Genomic DNA, 21,088 nt, shown 5'->3' with positions numbered 1-21,088 from the left:
GAATTCAATATCAACTAACAATTTGTACCACGGCTGTAAATCTTCATTTCTATTTTGTGTCTTGAAAGCCAATGCAAATATAGCGCCAGCTCGTATTGATTTATTAGAAATTATTCATATTATTTTATTAATATATAGGAACGATACGAGTTTAATAGGCCGATATGAACTGACATGAGCCTATTCGGCTTCATATGGGCCGATACAGCCGAGCGATTACGATCAGGGGACTCAGCGACAGGTGGAAACCTGAAGTTCTGTCTTTTTGCGTTTATGAAATCCCAATCGTTGGATCAGTCCTTGTTCCTACCGAAGTCGGGCCCCACATTATTAACGGCCGTCACTGTTAGTTCCGCCCGACGCTCCTTACAGTGGACGCCAAGATTTGTTCCAAACGCAAAGTTTATGGCTTTTGAAATCCGGAATGGGAGCGCGAGATTTTGTCCCTCCTACTGCTCCTCCTCGCACGCCTTCCTCCCGCTGCTGCTCTTCCTCCTTCGCTTCCTCTCGGCCTTCCCTTCTGCAAGTCGGCCGGCTTTCCCTCCGCCGTCTACTCGCAATATCCCGAACGGCGGCCGCTTGTCCGGCCTCTTCTGCTCCCAGTCCTCTGTGTAGCCCTAGTTCGGCTTCCCCTCCGCTTCCTTCACCTCCTCCGTTTGGTAATCCCTCCTTCCGTTTGCTCATTCTGCGCGGCAAAATGCCGGAGGCCGACGGAGATGAGTTGTCCAAAGGCACTGATGGGGTGGGCGAAGTGGAAACTCAGCCGGAGGACGAGACTCAGCAGACACGCACCACTTCTCCTGATCCTGCTTCTGATGTGGATGAAAGTAAGTCGTTTCTCCCCTTGTTCTTCTGCTGTTTTTTTATCTCCGGTAAAATTTTCTCTTTACGTAGTGTTTTGTTACTGATACAGTGTGCGTTCCTTTGTATTGTACCTCATATTAGCATCAGTCTAAGTTCTTAAAAAGAGAAAAGAAAAAGGAGAAAGGAGGATCGTCTTGCTTGTGCGTGTTATCGACTCTTGCATTTGCATTGCTTAGTGAGAAAACTTGCTTATGTTCTCTGGCTCCGACTGCCTAGAAGCGAACATGCACAGAAGGGAAAATGTCAATCGGTAATTCTGAGTTGTATAGCTGGTGGGAGCATGGATATAGGTTCGACGAATGACCATGCGCGAGCTCATGTATGTTCGCCTTTTTGTCTGTCCGTCAGTTTGCATGTTTGTTTTGTTGGAATTTTTGTTTTTTGTCATTGTTTTGGTCAAGTTACTATGATCTTGTTTTCTTTGTAGTGTAAGCATTTCTTCAAGTGTACTTCGGCCTCTGTTCATCTGCTTGGTGGTTCTTGTACATTTCCAGGTGTGGTTGTTGGTTTCATATATTTGGCATGAAATACCTTTTTTCCCTTTTCCAAAAGCCAGACTTTTTGTTCCTATTTTTTCCTTTTCTTCTCCACATAGTTATTCTTGTTTGTTAGAATTAAAAAATCATTCAAGGATGTGCCCAACTGCTTTAACCTTCTGTACCTACCAGTTATACCTTCCAATGTAGAACTCCGGAGGGGAAGCCTTTAATAGTCATGAACATTGACCTGGTCAAGCGCGGAGAACTCCAATTTTCCAGGGACTACGATGGGATTGAAACCCATGATTAGCTGCCATGGTCCAGTGCCTAGTGACCTGCGCCAACCCTGTTGCTTCTTTCCTGTTATTTTCTGTTGCTCCTAAGAAGTTACTGGCCTTAGGCAATAAGTTTATCATCATGAAGTAACAGGTATGGTGATCTCAGTTGATTTTATTTCTTTTTGTTGTTTTCAAAGGCATGAATTCAGATCCACCACAAGGCGAAGCTAACTCCAAAGAAAGTTGTGATGGAGCTCCGGTGCAAGTATCCACCTCTAAATTTGAAGATAGCGATTTTGTGCCCAAGATCGGCTTGGAGTTTGATGATATGGATGCTGCAGAAAGCTTTTACAATGCATATGCAGGGAGGCAAGGGTTTAAGGTCCGAGTTAGTGGTTGGTATAGGAATGTTAAAGGTGTGGTGACACGCAAGGAATTCAAGTGCTCCAAAGCAGGCTTTCCCAAAGAAAATACAAATGCTGTGGTTCGAGTAAGGGGGAGTAGCAGGTGTGGTTGTCCTGCACGCATGGTTGTGAGGATGGGGATGAATGGGAGACTGCATATATCTGATTTTGAAGAAAGACACAATCATAAGCTTGCAACTCCTACCTATGGTGATAAAGAGTCAGCTATAGCATCACGATATAGCTCTCTAAGTCGTACCTTTTGGAAAATTGTTTCTAGAGCAGCAGAAACTGAGGAGACATCCAAGTACCTTGAGAATCAAGCTAAATTGATCGCAGAAACAGTGGAGGGCATGTTAATTAAGAGCTGTAGTTTTCCTCAGATTAGTCCCAGAAAGTCTCTCGTCACTGGAGGAGGTGCTCAACAACAAACTCACGGCTTATCTGACATGCAAGATGCTGTGCTCGATAACTGTCAAGTGCAAGTAGTAAATGAATATGAGACATCAACTATAAGAAAAGGAAGTGGTATGAAAGTGAAGGAGGCCTCTCGTCAAAGTCGACCAAGGTTTAAAGGTTCGCTTGTGAAAAACCGGAAAAAGAAAAAAGTGGACGGAGCATCAGTTAGTCCACGTGAGGCCAACTCAAGCGCTTCTCAGGTATTATTTGTGTTTTGCACGTAACGTTACTCGATGACGTTCTTTGACTATTAATCAGATGTTATTTTTTATCCTCAATCCTCTTTAAGAAAGAGATGATGGCTTCACCACTGGAGGCATGTGGGCAGCTAATTCAACAAGCAGATATTGCTTCCTCAAGTTCCATAGGGTATGAAATTAATGTAACTCGAGACTTTTGGTCCAAGTTTTGTGTTTTAATTGGGTCTTTTCACGAGAACCATATCTTGTTGGTTTGCAGAGCCTCTTCTGTAGATACGCATGGAGCAAATGCTAATCAAAGTTAACGTGTTTTACAGTGTTCGTGTTCTTCATCAAATGGCATACAGGTCTCCGCTTTCCACAAAAACAGTGTTCGCGTATGAATGTCATGCACCACTTCATTGTCTATCTTGAAAATTTCACGGTGTATTCTTGGGAAATAAATAACTGTATTTTTAATTGCTGTTCGCAGGTATGGCCAAGTGAAGCTTAATGAATTTGTGATGGAGGTAGTTAAAATCAAATGGTGGTGCTATACTGTTATTCATTGTCCGTGGGATGGTGTTTACGTCATTGGAACAGATAAGAAGATCCTAAGACGGCCTTCTTTTCCTCTTTTCCCTGTAAATGATGTAAGCTAGTCCCGCTGTCCTTTGAGGGCTTAAATTTGCCGGATGAAAATGGGCATCTTGGCTTTCTTTATTTTCTATTCCCATCATAGATAATAACGACTAACGGGCTCCCAGGAGTGCCTCTCTTTTAGCAAAGTGATTTACCCCAAACCTTCGAGTGAACGTTCACTTCGTATCTGCGGTTAACAAAATAACAGCCGTTCTATAATTAGGTTGGAACATTATAATTAGGCTGGAACATAAGGTTGTGTTTCTTTCATCGATCCGTAGTGGTGATTTGAGATATTTAGGATCTCAGATTAGATCATTTTTTTATCAGACTTTAAATCCATGGTTTTTAACATATAGCATGAGTTTTAGGGCCATCCTATTGAGAGGATTTCTCAAAACACATTTTATGCCGCTTTGAATGCCTTGGATTTAAGATTGGTGTCTTTCGAACTTTGATTCGGGTGGAAGCTATTTTGATCACTGGACTCTTCGCTTTTCATGGAATCTTATTATGAAATTACTCGGAAATGTTATGGACAAGATCCAAATGTCTTGAGCATTGTCATGAATTATCAGCTTTTTTGGTCCCCAAAATTATGACATTTTTTCATTGTTCATTTTTTAAAGAGTTATCGAGCATGTGTCAATAGAAGATCATCTTAAAGTATTTTAGATTCGGCAGGTGTGTGTGTGTGTGTATTCACAGAATATGTGGATTTGAATTGTTTCATATAATAAAACGTCAAAGGATAAAGTCCAAACCAACTCTTTTGTAAGAAATTCTTTTCGAGGCCACTGAATACACATAAATAGAAAAGGTAGATGGCCTAACAAAAGAAAATAGGGTTTGCGAAAGCCAGAGCGGCATCTAATTTAAATGCGTCTGTGCACATATTAACGCTAAAAGTGAGGTGAACAAAAAACCTTCGGATATAAATGCATTTTCAAATTTGTTTTTATAAAATGAGAAAAAATGACCTCTTTTTGGCAAGAGAAAATTTCTGTTCTTCAATAACGCAATGCGGTAAAATGCGAACGTAAAGAACTTCAGAGAAATTTCAGTTTTTAGGTTGCTTGTTTATACTAGATTACTAAACTGTTTCTCGTATACTGTAAAAAAAAAAAAAAAAACTTTCAGAGTGATATAAAGGAACAAGTGAAGCACAAATACTCTTATTTCAGCTTAAGTAACTTGTATGAGAAAACTAAACCATTAATTTTTGGCCAATTCAAAGAAGTTGGTGCAGTGGGATCGGCCCTGGTTCTCATAGATGCAATCAAGCATGGCTGTGCTTCTCCTATCTGTCCGTTTTCTACTACTCTCATATTGGGGTTAGCTTTTAGATAAACATGGCAACCTGATTAAAGTGTCTTTATTTCTCTTCCTTATATATCTAATTCAACAATGAACAATTTAGTCAAAAAGAAGACCGAAGGCTCTGTGAAAAAACTTTTCAAGGTATACTTGCATGCATTTCCAGGGGAAAATGAAAAAAGCAACTCTAATTTAACAAGTAAATTGTAATGCCTCTTAATTTGTTCGTCCCAGTAAAACCTACAACTATTTTACCTGAAAATCCTGACCTGCCATATGGAGTGCAATACTTAGTTCTGTTATTTGGCATTACATAGAATTGTCGGTCATTATACATATGAGTTTCTGATAAGAATCGTCTGGGGATCAATAGGTGGGAAAATCTAGAAGGACAACAAACCATGTTGATCTGAAAATGATTGAAAAAGTTCAATATCGATGAACAAATTAAGAAAGTCTACCATAAATACTAAGCACTTAGCATAGCTAGTCGGCTTGAGCGTCACAGAAGCCCTAAACCCTAAAAAAAAAAAAAGAAAAGAAAAGAATGGTAGTTCCGCTCTTGCAAATCACCAAGTCACTTGAGCAACACAAGGCCGAGTAAGCTAAAGCCAAAGGTGGGTATAACACCAACAAGAGCTACAACTTGGGCATGACCAGAAAAGAAGAGAGATCAGAGTTTATGGTATGAGAAAATGACTCATACTGGCAGTTTTGATTTTTCTGATTAGTGAAAGGATTACAACTCACTGTTCAAAAACAAATATAAAATCCCCATATTCTCATTGCCTCCAAAATCTTGAGCTGTATGGACATCAACGATGGTTCAAATTAAATATGACATTCCATCGGTTAAGACACATAAACATAGTGGCCATTGCGATCGAACTAAGCCGTTTTCATTTTAAATGATGTGTAATAATAAATTGGGATTTCCAGTTAATAAACCGGAGAGCGTGGATCATAATCCAGTCAGATTACAGATCCAGACCCGACCCCTCATTTGCCGGGGTTTCAAAAATTTCTATTTCACCGAAACCATGCATCATTTCCCTCCTGTAGCACCCGAGCAGGATCATCACCTGGCACGAAGAGGGATAGAGCGAGTGCGAACCATGGGAGTGAACAAACTCTGGGAAATCCTGGAATCCTGCAAGAAGACTGTCCCTCTTAACCACCTCCAGTGATCTCTCTCTCTCTCTCTCTCTTGTTTGAACTTAGAACCCTAACCTGGGACACTTTCTTCTGACTCTTCTCTTCCTTTTGTTTTGCGTTTCTTTGCTGTGAATTGAAAGGAACAAGCGGCTGTGCGTCGACTTGTCGTGCTGGATCGTTCAACTCCACAGTGTGAGCCGACGGCACCACATAAATGGGGACAAACCGTTCCTCAGAGGCTTGTTCCACCGACTCAGAGCCCTCATCGCCCTCAATTGTACCATCATCCTCGTGGCTGGTAATCTCCCTCCCTTTCTCTCTCTCTCTCTCTCTCTCTCTCTCTCTCTCTCTCTCATCCTATGATCGGTCGAATAGTTTACCTTAACGATTGGCAATAGTGTTATTTTGGTTTCTTTAGTTTTCATGGGTGAAAATTTTGTTGGAAGAAAGAGTTTGCTATCCTAATGTTGTGTTCGCCTTTTTTCTGTTTGATGAGTGCTCAGCTGACGTAGATAAGTGCATGCGTTGACTTTTGGATTGGCAGAACGTGGAGTGGCGTTGGAGTTCCATTAATACCTCGACAGCTACACAATTATCATATATTTTGGTGTTTAGGGTTCTTCAAAGAAAGAAAAACTGTTCAAGTTATATAATGTATATATTTCGAATTTATTTCCTGAAAGAATTCATGGTACCTCAGAATCCTCATTTCACAGCATATAGAGCACCGTTGCTAACGGTTATCTTTTTCATTTCCAATTGCATCCAGTCTACTGTACCGCTAGAATAACGCAGATGAGAAGTTTTTGATAATTTACGAACATTGAACTTCAAGCTTTTTTTTTTTATTTATTTTTATTTTTGCCTTCGTCGCTGCCGCTGCTGGTGAAACTTAAGATTTAAAAGATCGGTGTTTCTGTTCTCGTACTACATTTTTCCTTCACTTGCTACAAATAGTAATTGATGGGGACTGTGAAATTTCACTCCTTTTATACGGTGAATACTGAACACCATTGTTTATGCCAAAACGATGTTTCTGTAGGACACCTTTTATTGTGCTTCCGCCTGTATTATCCTTTCAACTTTAAAACAATTTGATATTTCTTACGTAAGAGGTTATTTCTTTTGAATCTTTGATTTATATTCTTATTCACTATATTTCAGTTTTTCTTATCCGTGTTTTGCTTAAGTTGCTGGTGTTTGTTTTCCTTTGCAGATGGATCCATTCCTGCACTCAAATTATCTACTTATAGGAAAAGATTGGGGTCAACTGGTGATGTTAGTTCCTTTATTAAAGTTGTTACCTTAAACTTCTTCTTTTCTTTTTCCTGAAAATCACGTCTTTATTAAAGTTGTTAACGTCTTTAAAATGCACGAACAGAACGTACAAGATGAGGCAACTTTAGAGAGAAAGACTTCACTCAAAAGAAACTTGGGTTCTGAGTTTTCACGCATGATAAAAGATGCCAAAGATCTAGGCATTTCCCTTGGGATCCCATGTTTGGATGGGTAATGTCTACTCTTCTGTATGTAGTTACTTCATACTTGTATATATGTCTTTTGTACATGCTCCATCAAGTCTTGTTGGCTGTCTGTCTTCCTTCCTGTTCATTCCTTCCATCCTCTCTTATTTATTTATTATTTATTTTACACACGCACACGCACATATACATACATACATATATATATATATGTGTGTGTGTGTGTGTGTGTGTGTGTAGAAAAAATAATGAATAAATAAGAGAGGATGGAATTATTTAGGTAAAACACGTAAAGCAGCTCAATTTATCAGATAGATGTGCAGAGCATTGTTTATTTATTGTAGATCAAACTTTTAATCATGTTTTGTTTAAGTAAGAATGTAATTTTTTTCAAGTTGTCAAGTTTTCATCTGTTGTGGCTTTTGATTATTGAAGCTTGTGAAAAAATCTGCTTATATGTCATGATCACATGATCTAATGCTTGTTTTCTGTTAAATAAAATATGGACAAGCTTATGAAAATAAAGCAATTGTTCTTTACCTTCATGAGGAAACTCCAGCTCCTTGTGAACTGGCTTGCCTTTCTTATTTGGTAAATTTATTATTTTTGACATCTCAACTTTACATAACTCATGAACCAGGTAATAGAAACTTGTCTCTAGCTTGCCTTATGCTTATCTTTCTTTTTCAGGATAGAGGAAGCTGAAGCACAATGTGCATTGTTGAACTCTTGTGGCTTTTCTGTAAGTGATAAACATTCATTCTATCTAAATTATATGTAGAACTACAAATCTCAAGGAACCTCTAAAGCTAGCCATCATCTTCAGGACGGGTGCTTTACTGCTGACTCAGATGTCTTCCTTTTTGGTGCTAGAACAGTGTACAGGGATATTTATCTAGGTAATTCTTTCTCTAATCGGCGTTACAATCCAAGATCTACTTGTGCCCCTATTGTTTGGAATAATGTAATGTTCTTTTCATCAGTAATTACTTCCTCTCAAGTTTATATTATAATGTTTGTCTTGGTGACATATCTTATTTATTCTTTGCCAGGGGAAGGTGGCTATGTGATTTGCTATGAAATGAATGAGATAGAAAGCAAGCTTGGATTTGGGAGGAACTCGCTGGTGAGCTACATAGTTATTGAGAAGCTACCTAGGACTTTGTTGCTTTCCATCATTCCATGTACCTGTCCTTACAGTTTCATTGGAGATGTTTTCTATATTTTCAAGTCAAGTATTTCTGTCTAGTTAGGCATGTGTCCACTTATTTGGACAAAAGATTAACAGATGAGTTTATGATATAGACCTTACATTTGAAGGCATAAAAGATTTTGTTATTGGCTCTAGATCATTATTTTGTTCATTATGTAACTAATTGATCCTCATATTTAACATAAATGCCCTAAGGTCAGAAGAAGTCATCACATGATAACTCTTTTGATGCCTGAATGGAACTTGGGGAGTAGGAACTACTGTAAAGTGTTCCATGAAAAAGGTTCATCTGATAATAATTTATGTAAATTTGGTCTTTTGTTGAGGCTAGGACCACATGCTTAAGAATTATAACTCTGTCTACAGGTCATACCTTTGGCCAACGATCACAAGTTAAGAGGGACTTAGCCTTCACACTTGACAACAATACTTAATAATTGTGCATCAGAACTTTTATTTGCATAGCTCTTGTTTCTTTCTGAGCTTGTATGATTATAAAAACAGGTAAAAGTAGGTGAATGAAAAGCTAAATATGCCTATAATTTCTTGTGGATGGGATTGTGTATTGGATTTGGAACCAAGGCTGGCTCTATGAATCAGTAGTGGTATAAGGCATCTGACAGGCTTCCTTGTTTGACTTACCTGCTTTTTACTTAACCAGCAAGTATTTGTTAGAATTTATAATGTAAGTATACATACATGTTTTTGTATCTACTATCATATATCTTAAACTCTTAGCAGTTTGATGTATGATTTGTGTATATAAATGTATGTGTGTATGCATAGGACTTTTTGTAACTTTTTGTATTTATTTTGTCTTTATTTTTCATGCCTTTTTCTAAGCCTTTTTCTTTTCCTTTTTTTATTAAGAAAGGAAGTAGCTGTTGGGAGTTCCCAACGGCTAGAAATCTAGCCGTTGGGAGCCCCAACAGCCACTTCCTCTTCCTCTTTTCTTCCTCCTTTCTTATATACTTCCTCTATAAATAGGGCACTTGGGACCTTTGTTCTTTTAAGGCTTTTTGGCCTCTCTTGTGTATTCTTCTCTTGAGATTAATATATTTGGTATCTTCTCCTCAAGTTTGAGGTTTGGCTTTGCATTATCTATTGAAGTTGTTGGGATCTTCAAGAGTGTATCTCTTGAAGCATTTGTATTCTCGAATTTGGACCTGATTTACATGGTATCAGAGCAAGGTTGTGGCTCTTTGTCGTGCTGTTTTTTTTCAAGACTTGAAGTTTCAGCTATTACTCTTTCTTTGGAGCTGTGAAGCACTCCAAGTGTTCGATGTATTGTCGGCTGTGATTTAACACAAACACAAGAGGGTTTTGTTTGCTGACCTCTTTTGGTGATATTTGTGACGGGATCAAGCTTCCTTGAGGTGAAGATTGAAGCTGTTTTTGGCACATCAAAAGCTTCTTTTTTTGTGGCTGTTTTTCATCCTAACACTACCTCAACGTCTCCTCTACAAGGTACACATTATGGATGAAAGAAATTCTACTCCTCCTCTCCCTAAACTTACTTCATCAAACTATGTTTCTTGGGCAAAAACTATGGAACATTTCATTAGAAGTAAAGGCTTATGGGGACTTGTTGATGGATCTAAAAGTGAACCTCAATTAGTCCTAACCAAAACCATAGATGGTAAAGCCCAAGAACTAGATGGAGTGGAAAAAGACAAGGTCATGAGTGAATACGAGAGAAAATGGGAAGAGTGGAAGATAGGACATCACAAGATTATCACTTGGATTATTGCTTGTGTTGATACTACAACTATGGGCCAAATAGCAAAACATAATTTTGCTCATGATGCTTGGGATTTCCTCAAGAAAACCCACACTATGAAAGATGTGGCTTACATGTGCAATCTTCAAATGAAGATTGCAAGTCTCCAACAAGGGGATAAGTCCATTAAGCAATACGTTGGAGAAATGGAGCAATTATGGGACGAACTTGCCCTATTTGAACCCGAATGGTATGATCCAAGAGACATTGGAGTGAGGGAAAAACAAATCCAAAGGGAAAAATTTTATAAATCCATTCTTGGTCTTAGACCGGAATATGATGGAGTCAAAACTTCCTTGCTTCATAGACATAAGGTGCCATCTATGAATGAAGCCATAGCCGAGCTTCAAATGGAGGAGAATAGACTCAATTTTTGTAAAGAAAAGAGTGAAAGTGTTCTTGCTACTTCAAGACCCGGTGCTCATATGAGAACTTATAGACCTCCTCATTTTAATCGAAATTATGAGAATAATGGCAACAAGAAGATTATATGTTTCCATTGTCAAGAAGAAGGACACACTAAACCTAGGTGTCCTAAATTGAGGAGATTTGACAAAAAGACAAGTGTGGCTGGGACAATGTATGAAGAAAGCAATCGATTTGACCTAGACAAGCTTATTGATGCTCTTCAACCACTACTCAAAGGGAAAGGGACTTCTCCAACTTCCGGAGCAACGATAGCATCTACATCTTCAAGTAAGTACTCTTGGATTCTTGATTCTGGAGCTTCTTTTCATATGACCCCTTGTAGTTCATTACTTACCGAATGCACTAAGGAGGAATCGTGCCCTTTTGTTAAAACCGCCGATGGAACTCCTCTTGAAATCAGATGTGTTGGGAATATTGATCAAAATTTTGATTCAAAAGTTTTCAAAATACCAAAAGTTAGATTCATTCCCAAACTTAACTTAAATCTCTTGTCGGTTTCTCAAATAACAAATCATGGATGTGATATTGTCTTCTCACAAAATAAATTTTTGATACAGGACCATCTTTCCAAGAAGACGATTGGGGAAGGTTCTAGGAAAGATGATCTCTACTATGTTGATTATTTGGATCTTTCCAACCCAACTTGCAATGTAGTCAAGAAGAGTGACATCCAAATTTGGCATCAAAGACTTGGACATTCAAGTTTAGGAAAAATGACTTGTATCCCTTTTTTGGAAGAGAAATGTAAAGAAATGATCTCATGTGATGATTGTATTAAAGCCAAAATTAAGGCTTTACCTTTTGGAAATAGAAATTTTGTTGCAAAAGCACCTTTTGAATTAGTGCATTCGGATGTATGGGGTCCCGCTCCTATTATGTCTAAAGGTGGTTTACTTTATTATGTCATTTTTGTAGATGATTACTCTCGTTATGCTTGGGTTTACTTTCTTAAATGCAAATCGGAAGTCTTTTTGAATTTCAAAAACTTTTACAACATGATCAAAACTCAATTTGATGCAAACCTTAAAATTTTTAGAAGTGATTCCGGAGGAGAATTCATTTCCAATGAATTCGAAGAATTCCTAAAGGAAAAGGGAGTTATACACCAAAAGTCTTGTCCCAAAACCCCCCAACAAAACGGAATCGCCGAAAGAAAACATAGACATATTCTTGAAACAACAAGAGCTCTCCTTATATCAAAAAATGTTCCAAAAAATTTTTGGGCTGAAGCAATTCTTACATCCATTTACTTGATTAATAGAATGCCCTCTAAAATTTTAGAAAATATTTCACCTTTTCAAAAACTTTTTAATTTGGAGCCAATTTATAAAAGATTCAAAGTCTTTGGTTGCAAATGTTACATTTTAAATGACAAAAATGATAAACTTTCATCTAGGGCTATTCAATGTGTCTTTATTGGCTATTCCGAAACTCAAAAAGGATATAGATGCTATGATATTGAAAAAGATAAGGTCTATGTTTCTAGAAATGTGATTTTTTTAGAAGAAGAAAATGGCTTTAATGAAAATAAACCCAAGCATGAAGATGAATATTCCTTTTTATGGATAAAAGATGATGATTATGATAATGATGATGATGATGTTTTGCACTCTTCATACGATGATGCTCTAAATGAGGTTGATAGCACTTCTTTTAATAGACCACCACCAAGGGATGTAATAGTTTATGAGAGAAGGTCTCAACAAAACATCCAAGAGTCTCAACCTACTCTTAGGAGATCTGAAAGAGATATTCATCCACCTCAAAAAATTGTCTCCTACGAGTCTTTTTCTCCAAAACATAGAGCTTGCTTATTAGCTATTCACTCTCTTGATGAACCTTCATCCTATGTTGAAGCCAAAACTAACCCACTTTGGGTTGAAGCCATGAACAATGAACTTAAAGCCCTTGATGATAATAAAACTTGGGACATTGTGTCTCTTCCTATCGGGAAAAAGACAATAGGATGTAGGTGGGTTTACAAAATCAAAACTAGAAGTGATGGATCTATTGAAAGGTATAAAGCTAGACTTGTTGCCAAAGGATATGCCCAAGAATATGGGATTGATTACGAAGAAACTTTTGCCCCTGTCGCTCGTATGACCTCTGTTAGAGCTCTTATTGTTGTTGCTTCTATTAAACAATGGTCCATATATCAATTGGATGTCAAAAATGCTTTTTTGAATGGTTACTTAAATGAGGAGGTATACATGGACTCACCCCCTGGGCTAGATGTACCTAAAGGCAAAGTTCTTTATCTCAGAAAGGCATTGTATGGTTTGAAACAAGCTCCAAAAGCTTGGTTTGATATGTTTAGCAATGTTATGTTTAAACAAGGTTTTAAATCACGTTTTTCTGACACAGCTATGTTTGTTAAAAACACAACTATAGGTACAATTGTGTTGCTTTTATATGTAGATGATATGATTGTTACAGGTAATGATGCCAACGGAATTATGCAGGTAAAGACTTTCCTTAAGAATGAATTTGAAATGACTGATTTGGGTAAACTAACATATTTCCTTGGTATTGAAGTTGCTTATAGTAGAAGAGGATACTTGCTCTCACAAATGAAGTTTGCCAATAACATTATAAGCAGATCAGGAATCACTGATGACAAGGTAGTGGACACTCCTGAAGCTTTAGGAGTAAAGATGAAGATTGATGATGGAGAAATTCTAGAAAATCCCACCCCCTTTCGTCAATTGGTGGGAGCTCTCACATATTTATCCATCACAAGGCATGACATATCACATGCTGTACATGTTATAAGTCAGTTTCAACAAAGACCCACTTCATTACACATGGGAGCTGCATTGAGGATTGTTCGATATGTCAAACACACTATCACTAAGGGACTTTTTCTATCATCCTCATCAAACTTGAATATGATTGCTTATACTGATGTTGATTGGGGTGGAGATCCTAATAATAGGCATTCCACCACCGGTTTTTGTGTTTTTCTAGGTGACTCTCTCATTTCATGGAGATGCAAAAAACAACATAAAGTCTCTTTATCTTCAACTGAAGCATAGTATCGTGCAATGGCTACCACCACCATGGAGATTGTATGGTTGAAAAGCTTATTGAAGGACATTGGAATTGACCTCAATGAAGCCACCAAGCTCTGCTGCGACAACAAAAGTGCCATCTATATTGCTAGCAATCACACTTTTCATGAAAGGACAAAACATATTGAAATGGATTGTCACTATGTGAGAGAGGAATATCTTAGCCGAACAATTGATCTATCTTTTGTCCCTTCTGAATATCAACTTGGAGATTTCTTCACCAAAGCACTGGCTTCCGCAAGATTCCAGTTTCTTCTTGGCAAACTTTCGGTGATTACACCGTAAGTTTGAGGGGGGGTGTTAGAATTTATAATGTAAGTATACATACATGTTTTTGTATCTACTATCATATATCTTAAACTCTTAGCAGTTTGATGTATGATTTGTATATATAAATGTATGTGTGTATGCATAGGACTTTTTGTAACTTTTTGTATTTATTTTGTCTTTATTTTTCATGCCTTTTTCTAAACCTTTTTCTTTTCCTTTTTTTATTAAGAAAGGAAGTAGCTGTTGGGAGTTCCCAATGGCTAGAAGTCTAGCCGTTGGGAGCCCCAACAGCCACTTCCTCTTCCTCTTTTCTTCCTCCTTTCTTATATACTTCCTCTATAAATAGGGCACTTGGGACCTTTGTTCTTTTAAGGCTTTTTGGCCTTTCTTGTGTATTCTTCTCTTGAGATTAATATATTTGGTATCTTCTCCTCAAGTTTGAGGTTTGGCTTTGCATTATCTATTGAAGTTGTTGGGATCTTCAAGAGTGTATCTCTTGAAGCATTTGTATTCTCGAATTTGGGCCTGATTTACAGTATTGTGTAAAAGGCCTTGCATTAAGCTCAAAACAAGTCAAACCTAACATAACCTGATAACAATTGGGTTGAATAGTTGGCTATCTCTAATTTTCTGTACTTATGTCACCTGAGTGCGGGGTGTGGATGTGGATGTGGTGAGGGTGTTTATATATGTGTGTGTATATATGTATATAAATCATTTTTTATATAGTTATTTATCTGTTTAGTAGTCTTATATATATATATATATATATATATATTGTATTAAAGATAGTTTAGTTATGTGCACATCTAAAATGGTCAGTTTTATCCAGTTCGACTGACCAAACTGAATGTGTTGTGTCGGAAAAGCACCACCACAGTGTCGACATGGGTGTGGCAGCTATTTAGAAGCACCCATGTGACATAGCTCTATATACTTGTTGGCTAGATTGGCTTTAATGGGCTGCTACAAGGCTGGGCTGGCCCTGCCTCGTGTCCTTTCTTACTGCAATTTTGGGTATTCAGACTATGTCTGGTGGATGATCTATCAGTCTGTAAGGGTCCTAATATGTTAATAAATGGGAAGGACTTGCAGCACCATTGAGGGGTCAGTAGACATTTCTATCTTATCAGATTAAGGATGCCAAACGTCAAAAATTGAATGGGGCTAATCTCAGAATGTTAAGGAGTCCTATTCAGCTAATGGGTCATTTTTCTTTAGGGTTCTTTCACTTTTTGAGCTTTGAAGAAGTTTCATATTTGGGAGCACAGTCAGACGTCATACTTTGTTAAATGTTTTTGTACGTTTTCTGCTAGCCATTACAATCCAATATCCTCAGCAATCTTTGTCTTCTTTCTAGGAAACATGAAAAAGATGACATGTGCATGGGAATGTGAATGCGTCATCAGGGTCAAATATTAGTATTTTGATGATGATTTTGGAAACATTGAGGTTTTGTAGTTAGACACCATAAGAATAGAATAATTGTTATTGGCTTGATGGTATTTGTGTATGGACTGGAAACTTCAATGTTCGAAACGAGCATGAAATTGCATAGCCATATGCTTAGAGATGCAAGCATCTTGCATGCATTTTCCACACTAGGATTATATATGGTTGATTGGGATTGGCTCCTCCAGTTTTTACTCTTTTTTCTCTGGTTTTTCAGTTGCTTATATATGTAGATTATCTAAATGCTTACAATAGTTGGTTTGGTGTTTTTTTCTTCTTTTTAACAGATCACTTTAGCTCTTCTTCTTGGTGGTGACTATTCTCAAAAGGTTCATGGAATAGGCCAGGTAAGCAGAAAATAAAAAGTTAAATCTTTTTTCCTGCTATGATCGATGTATGAAATTTGTCCTGCTTTATTATGTGTTGTACTTAGTAGGCTGCTGAACCTTTTTAAAGTACAATTTATCTATCTGCTAAAGGAAATTTGTGACCACCTTTATTCTTTCATAATTGCATAAGCGAAAAAAGAAGGTGCAAGCCAGTGCATTTTTCATTGATGTGCTTTACATTAATGCTTCAAAGCATCTTATCTTTAGTTTTTACATGAAACAATTTTTTTGTGGTTCAAGGCACCCTTTCAACATGCTTCTCTAGGGGAGGTATCATGATGAACCCAACCAAGTCCAGTAACTGATTCTGGATGGTGATAATACCCATAAGACCACGATGGATCATGATGGCCCAAGCAAGGATATTGTGCTTCAAAAGCCGCCCTAGCATCTATTCTTTCTTGTCTTGCCGTTTATTTTAATAGATTCAAAACTTAGTTTTGGCTCTTGAAAAACAACCATATTTTGGGTGCAATCGGCCTGTTTGCAAAATCATAGGCAGTATATTAGGTAGAACCGTAGAAGCTGGCTTGTTCATATACAAGCTCCTAGGTCATTCCATGGCTGTTCCATTTAGAAAGTGATCATTTTCTAGTTTCTTATATAGATTTGAATCTCGGAAAAACAAGTTGAACTTTTCTGGGGAAAATTTTCTCACTTGTTGTTCTATAAAAACCTCCCTTTTGCGACTGTCATTCACCCTTTTGTGGGCCATTGGGTGTGAAGCAGATAATTGCTTTTGTAGATATGCACATGAATGTTCTTTTATTTTTCCATGTACAAAATTTGAATTGTAATTTGAACCTAGGAGAACATCCATTGAGTGGAGACATATTGATATTGTTTTAGCTTTCTGATTTGGAATAAGTTTGTCCACTCATTGACACTTAACACCCAGCACTGGATTCTAGTTGCTTATTTCATGTTTCAGTAAATATCTTGTAGCTTCCCCACGTTTGATTTTTTTTTCTTAAGATCAATATGATGATCTTGCTGGTGGGTTGTAGTGGAATGGGCTGTTGAATGGTTGTTTCCTTCTCGTGATTCAAGTTTGATGTGCAAATATGTGATGAGTTATGTCCTTGTTTTCTTGCTTGTTTTGCCTTAATTCTTAATGCAGGAGACCGCATGTCAGCTTGTAAAATCGATAGGAGAAGAAAACATCCTCCAGCAGACAATGTCACAGGGTTTAGCATTTGCTAAGAAAAAAGATGTTGGTAAAAGTTCAGATAAATCTCTGATTGCAAACGTGAGTATGGAAGACAAACAGTGCTGGGACATGAAAAATATGGGTAAGAAATTATTTCTTTAGAATTTGGTGCATTGCAGAGCTTGAGTTCATCTGCTCCAGTGACTTAAGGACCTAAAATCTTCTATCTTTATGTTAAATGTAAACATCTATTATAAATGCTATTACATGTTTGGCTTCTCCTCGAAGTTTTTTGTTGTGTTGTGAGCATGTGGGGCTGTAACAGAGAGAGACGGAGGTGTCCATCATGAACCACTTTTCCTTCATAAAGTGCATGGAGCCCACCTTTAGTAAAGGGGGAAAAAAAAGTAGTGGCCATGCACACACACACACACACACACACACATATATATATAGAGAAATTCCATTTTTTCTTCCAGCAATATATAATTTCATAAAGGAGTTGACAGTAACAACTATGCTTTTAGGAACCAAGAAATAATGACATCAACATAGGCTCTAAGAAGTGACAGCAATACATTTAGTGGCGATGTTGTGACCCTTCTAGAACTCCTCTCAACTTGGGAAAGAAATATCCAGCATCCTCAGCTTGTTAATTATTCAAAGAAGAGGTTGATATACCTTGAACAAATGTTATAAAAACGTCAATTGTAGTCACATTGTTGAGCTCACAGTTGCTTATACATGTCTCCTGTGTGAGCCATCAAATCATTATAGAATGCCTGATGGGATACAAAATTACCCTATATATGTGTGTGTGTGTTTCATATTTCCTCACAAGAGCTTTTTGAAATTCCGAAACATATGTACTCATTTGATAGGCCTGAAATTGCTTTATAAACATGTGCTAGGATTTAAGCATTACTTTGTCTCATTTATGAGTTGGCTTCCAAGAGATTGGGTTAGTTATTGTTGCTAATGTCCGTAGTCTCCTTGTTCTTCCTTGAATACTTTGTTCTTTGAAAATAATAGAACTTTTGACTGCATAATTGCGGGTATCTCAGATGAGAGGCAAAACCCAAAGTTGGATGAGCATTCTCAGAGTGTGATTAATGCATATTTGAGGCCCAATTGTCACTCACCAGAATCAGTTGAGGTGCAAAGGTAAAATTTATGTACTTGAAATAAATGGGTTAAGTATTTGTCTGCTAACTTGATCCTACTAAACCGCCACTCTATTCAATCTATTATAGAGTGCTTGGTCAACTACATTTCCAGCGTGATCAACTTCATCTGTTGTGTGCTCAGTCCTTTGGATGGCCTCCTGATAAAACAGGTTCTCTCTCTCTCTCTCTCTCTGTCTCTCTATGTGTATGTGTGTGTGTGTGTGTGTGCATGAATGATGTTCAAATTATGGGAAATGGTTTTGGACACCGGAAATGACGGTTTTCTAATCCATCACAAGAAAGTCCATGAGGATTGAAGTGTTCATGTTTATGTATATTTGCACATGATCAGACTTTTATTCCATGTGGATCAAAAGCAAGCTTAGGATTTATCCCTCAGTTGTCATTTCCCCTTCAGCTATACTAGTTCCTTTCTGGTAAGATATCAATATATGGAGATTCAATTAACTTGTTTGATGTGGACAACTGTTTATCTTTCAGATGAATATATCCTCCCTAAGATTGCTGAAAGAGATCTTAGGCGACTGGCAAACCTGCGAGCTATTTCTTATGACCTAGGGATTCAAGCTCCAATGCCAAGGGTGACCTTTATACGTCTTCTAAGCATCTCTCTAATTGGCCTGAAGTGATGATATTTATATCTGTTGCCCTCATTATTTTTGCTGTCTTTCTGTTTTGATGTTGATGCATTTGTTTCCTGATCTGCAGTTACCTGTTGGCTATCGTGTTGCTTCCATTCTAAAGCATAGGAAACTTAATGGAGTAGAATGTTTTGAGGTTTCTTGGGGAGGAGAGCCAAAGGTCAGACCATCTATTGTTCCAGCCAGTGTGTTGAGGAGGTATATGGTCCTTTTATATTCATTTGGGACTTAATAATTTTGGAGTGAAACATCTCCAGAAAATGTTGCTGTATAGTGTGTTTTATCCAGGGTCACAGGCAGGTGTGGGCAATTGCCGACAAGGTCCCACAAAAGAATACGTATTTTTTACATTGACATCTCATTGCAGTTTTTCTCATTTGCATGTTGATGTTCCGTAAAATTGTAAAATTTAATACTAGTGCCCCTTAGCCAGAAATTTCTATCTCCACCCCTGATTTTATCGTAATTTATTTTTAGAGTAAATGATGAGAAGGCCAAGTCTGGGGTTGATTATGATCTGCTGCACCATAAAAGATCTAAATTTATTATCATATTTGTAGTGAACAAATATAATATATATCCTTCTCTTTGACTTATTTCTTTCCCCCTTAGATGAGGTGCAGACCGGTAGCTTTGTTTGGAAACAGTCTGCTCTCGAGTAAGCTAAATAGGTTAAGATCAAACTTGTGAAGAAAACTCAGCCTATACCAGCCAGTTTTATCAGCCTCCTCCCTCCTTATGGTGTATATTCTTGATAGCTTAGGGAAGTATCAAATTTGAGGGATAGAGTTCATTCTGTTATATTGTTTGTTTCTATGATGGCTGCAGTTTGTTTCTGTAATGGCTGCATTTTGCAAGTTCCTCTTTTTAGGTTCTTGAGGATTAGATCCTTTTTTCTGTTGGCTTTAGATTTTGGCCATTTTCCTTGAAGAGGGGGAGAATGTTGCAATGTTGTTTTGAACCCATTTGCACAAATATGGCACCTGGTGGATAGAAGCGTACTGTACAGACCATAAAAACCTCAAGGCATGCTACAGGGTTTCCTTGATGATTTACAGGATATCTCGTGGCTACAGGATATTTGGTCCTTTGTTTCTGAAATAACTTTTTTCTTTTCCTCTTGTTTACATTTGATTGCTCCTCTGCACCATATTGTATTGTATTCCTAAAACGCACCTTATGTTTTGTAATCCAGTGCTTGCCCAGAAATGCTGTCCGATTTCGCCTCCAAAGGAGCCAAGAAACAGAACCCATGTAAAGCAAGAAGAAAGCAATCCGAGAATGAAAAATTGGTACTGGACGAAGTAGAAACTCAGCTCAAAGACTTGGTTCTTCATGGTGAATATCAAAGCATTGATATGAATGGTGCAAATTCTTGTATCATTGACCTTTCGACCCCATCTCCTCCCATTCATATGCATAAGCACGGCGCTTGTAAATCTAACGTTCTTCAAGTTGATGTAATTGATCTTAGTGAGTCAGATGAAGAGAGGCCATTAACAGACCATGAAAGAAGAGGTAGAGAGTTGCGGACCTTCTTAGCCAGTATAAAGGAAGATCTTTCAAGCTGAAATTTTTCTATAAATCGTTCTGCACATTTTTTCTTGTCTTCGCAGCGAAACACGTCAGCATGTTAAGGCTAGAGTGAGGGAGAGATTATCCAAGTATTCCAACCCTAGTCGTATGCTTGGATCAATCCTGTAAGATGCACTAAGTCTGCGTGCGGCTTCCTCGTGGTTCAGTACAAAGTCCAAACCTAAATCTCGTTTCGACGGGAATCCTACGCTTGTTTAGAGGTCATGTTACATAGGGAAGAGGTTTGGTTCAAAGCAAGTACTCACGTGAAAAAAAATGCTAGTGGATTTTGTCCAATTCAGGTTCCTTTTTATATTTTATTGATAATGACGAATGACTCAAGGCCTAATCCAGACAATCCAAGATCAGCTTAGCTCCAACTGCACAAAGCTATTTTTGTAATATATTTGATCCTAATCAGAGGCATGTCTTAAGCTAATTGTTTGCACCTCCCTGCAGATAGCCCGCCTTTGGTAAAGAGGTGATTAGTCCATGGTCATCTTTGCGGCCTCAGTGTTGGTATTGGGAGTGTACAGAGATGACTCATAAAAATACGTTACTGTTATCAGTCTATTAAATAACATGCAGATGTGGACTGCATCGCAGTATATGCTGATTACTGAAGGATGAAACATGACAAAATTTTTCACTATGTTTTCTTTAATGTGTAGTT

General features: G+C 37.8%; 2 protein-coding genes across 13 annotated transcripts; both read left to right on the top strand.

Annotated features, from left to right (window-relative positions):
* Positions 1-181: 181 nt before the first annotated feature.
* LOC116252570 (uncharacterized) lies at positions 182-3,386 on the top strand. Of its 8 annotated transcripts, XM_031626923.2 has the most exons (7): positions 688-827; positions 946-1,183; positions 1,292-1,358; positions 1,819-2,684; positions 2,774-2,853; positions 3,002-3,061; positions 3,157-3,386. In XM_031626923.2, the coding sequence occupies exons 2-7, from the start codon at positions 1,145-1,147 to the stop codon at positions 3,323-3,325; spliced, it is 1,281 nt and encodes a 426-aa protein (XP_031482783.1). In that variant the 5' UTR covers positions 688-827; positions 946-1,144; the 3' UTR covers positions 3,326-3,386. The 8 variants fall into 8 exon arrangements, 5 of the variants coding, with proteins under 5 accessions (XP_031482781.1, XP_031482780.1, XP_031482782.1 ...); XM_050077350.1 differs by lacking the exon at positions 946-1,183 and having other exon boundaries at positions 707-827; XM_031626921.2 differs by lacking the exons at positions 946-1,183; positions 1,292-1,358 and having other exon boundaries at positions 182-827; positions 3,002-3,031.
* A 2,290-nt stretch (positions 3,387-5,676) lies between these two features.
* On the top strand, positions 5,677-20,437 carry LOC116253218 (single-strand DNA endonuclease 1). Of its 5 annotated transcripts, none has more exons than XM_050077543.1 (14): positions 5,677-5,805; positions 5,918-6,075; positions 6,994-7,073; positions 7,159-7,286; positions 7,949-8,000; positions 8,085-8,157; positions 8,311-8,384; positions 15,761-15,820; positions 16,983-17,154; positions 18,077-18,176; positions 18,266-18,348; positions 18,680-18,780; positions 18,908-19,038; positions 20,036-20,437. In XM_050077543.1, the coding sequence occupies exons 1-14, from the start codon at positions 5,738-5,740 to the stop codon at positions 20,409-20,411; spliced, it is 1,656 nt and encodes a 551-aa protein (XP_049933500.1). In that variant the 5' UTR covers positions 5,677-5,737; the 3' UTR covers positions 20,412-20,437. The 5 variants fall into 5 exon arrangements, 2 of the variants coding, with proteins under 2 accessions (XP_049933500.1, XP_031483845.1); XM_031627985.2 differs by having other exon boundaries at positions 5,684-5,805; positions 6,994-7,055; XR_007573239.1 differs by lacking the exons at positions 5,677-5,805; positions 5,918-6,075; positions 6,994-7,073; ... (8 more) ...; positions 18,908-19,038; positions 20,036-20,437 and adding exons at positions 8,393-9,847; positions 9,939-14,065 and having other exon boundaries at positions 15,761-15,821.
* The last annotated feature ends 651 nt before the right edge of the window (positions 20,438-21,088 follow it).

Source organism: Nymphaea colorata, chromosome 4, assembly GCF_008831285.2.
Source record: "Nymphaea colorata isolate Beijing-Zhang1983 chromosome 4, ASM883128v2, whole genome shotgun sequence".
In the NCBI taxonomy this organism is placed as follows: Eukaryota; Viridiplantae; Streptophyta; class Magnoliopsida; order Nymphaeales; family Nymphaeaceae; genus Nymphaea; species Nymphaea colorata.
This window is presented reverse-complemented; position numbering and strand designations above follow the sequence as displayed.

Coding starts and splice junctions, on each gene's coding strand:
- LOC116252570 (XM_031626920.2), top strand. CDS start 425: ATGGGAGCGCGAGATTTTGTCCCTCCTACTGCTCCTCCTCGCACGCCT. Junction 828..1,818: donor TGCTTCTGATGTGGATGAAA/GTAAGTCGTTTC, acceptor TTGTTTTCAAAG/GCATGAATTCAGATCCACCA. Junction 2,685..2,773: donor CCAACTCAAGCGCTTCTCAG/GTATTATTTGTG, acceptor ATCCTCTTTAAG/AAAGAGATGATGGCTTCACC.
- LOC116253218 (XM_050077543.1), top strand. CDS start 5,738: ATGGGAGTGAACAAACTCTGGGAAATCCTGGAATCCTGCAAGAAGACT. Junction 5,806..5,917: donor GTCCCTCTTAACCACCTCCA/GTGATCTCTCTC, acceptor GTGAATTGAAAG/GAACAAGCGGCTGTGCGTCG. Junction 15,821..16,982: donor AGGTTCATGGAATAGGCCAG/GTAAGCAGAAAA, acceptor TTCTTAATGCAG/GAGACCGCATGTCAGCTTGT.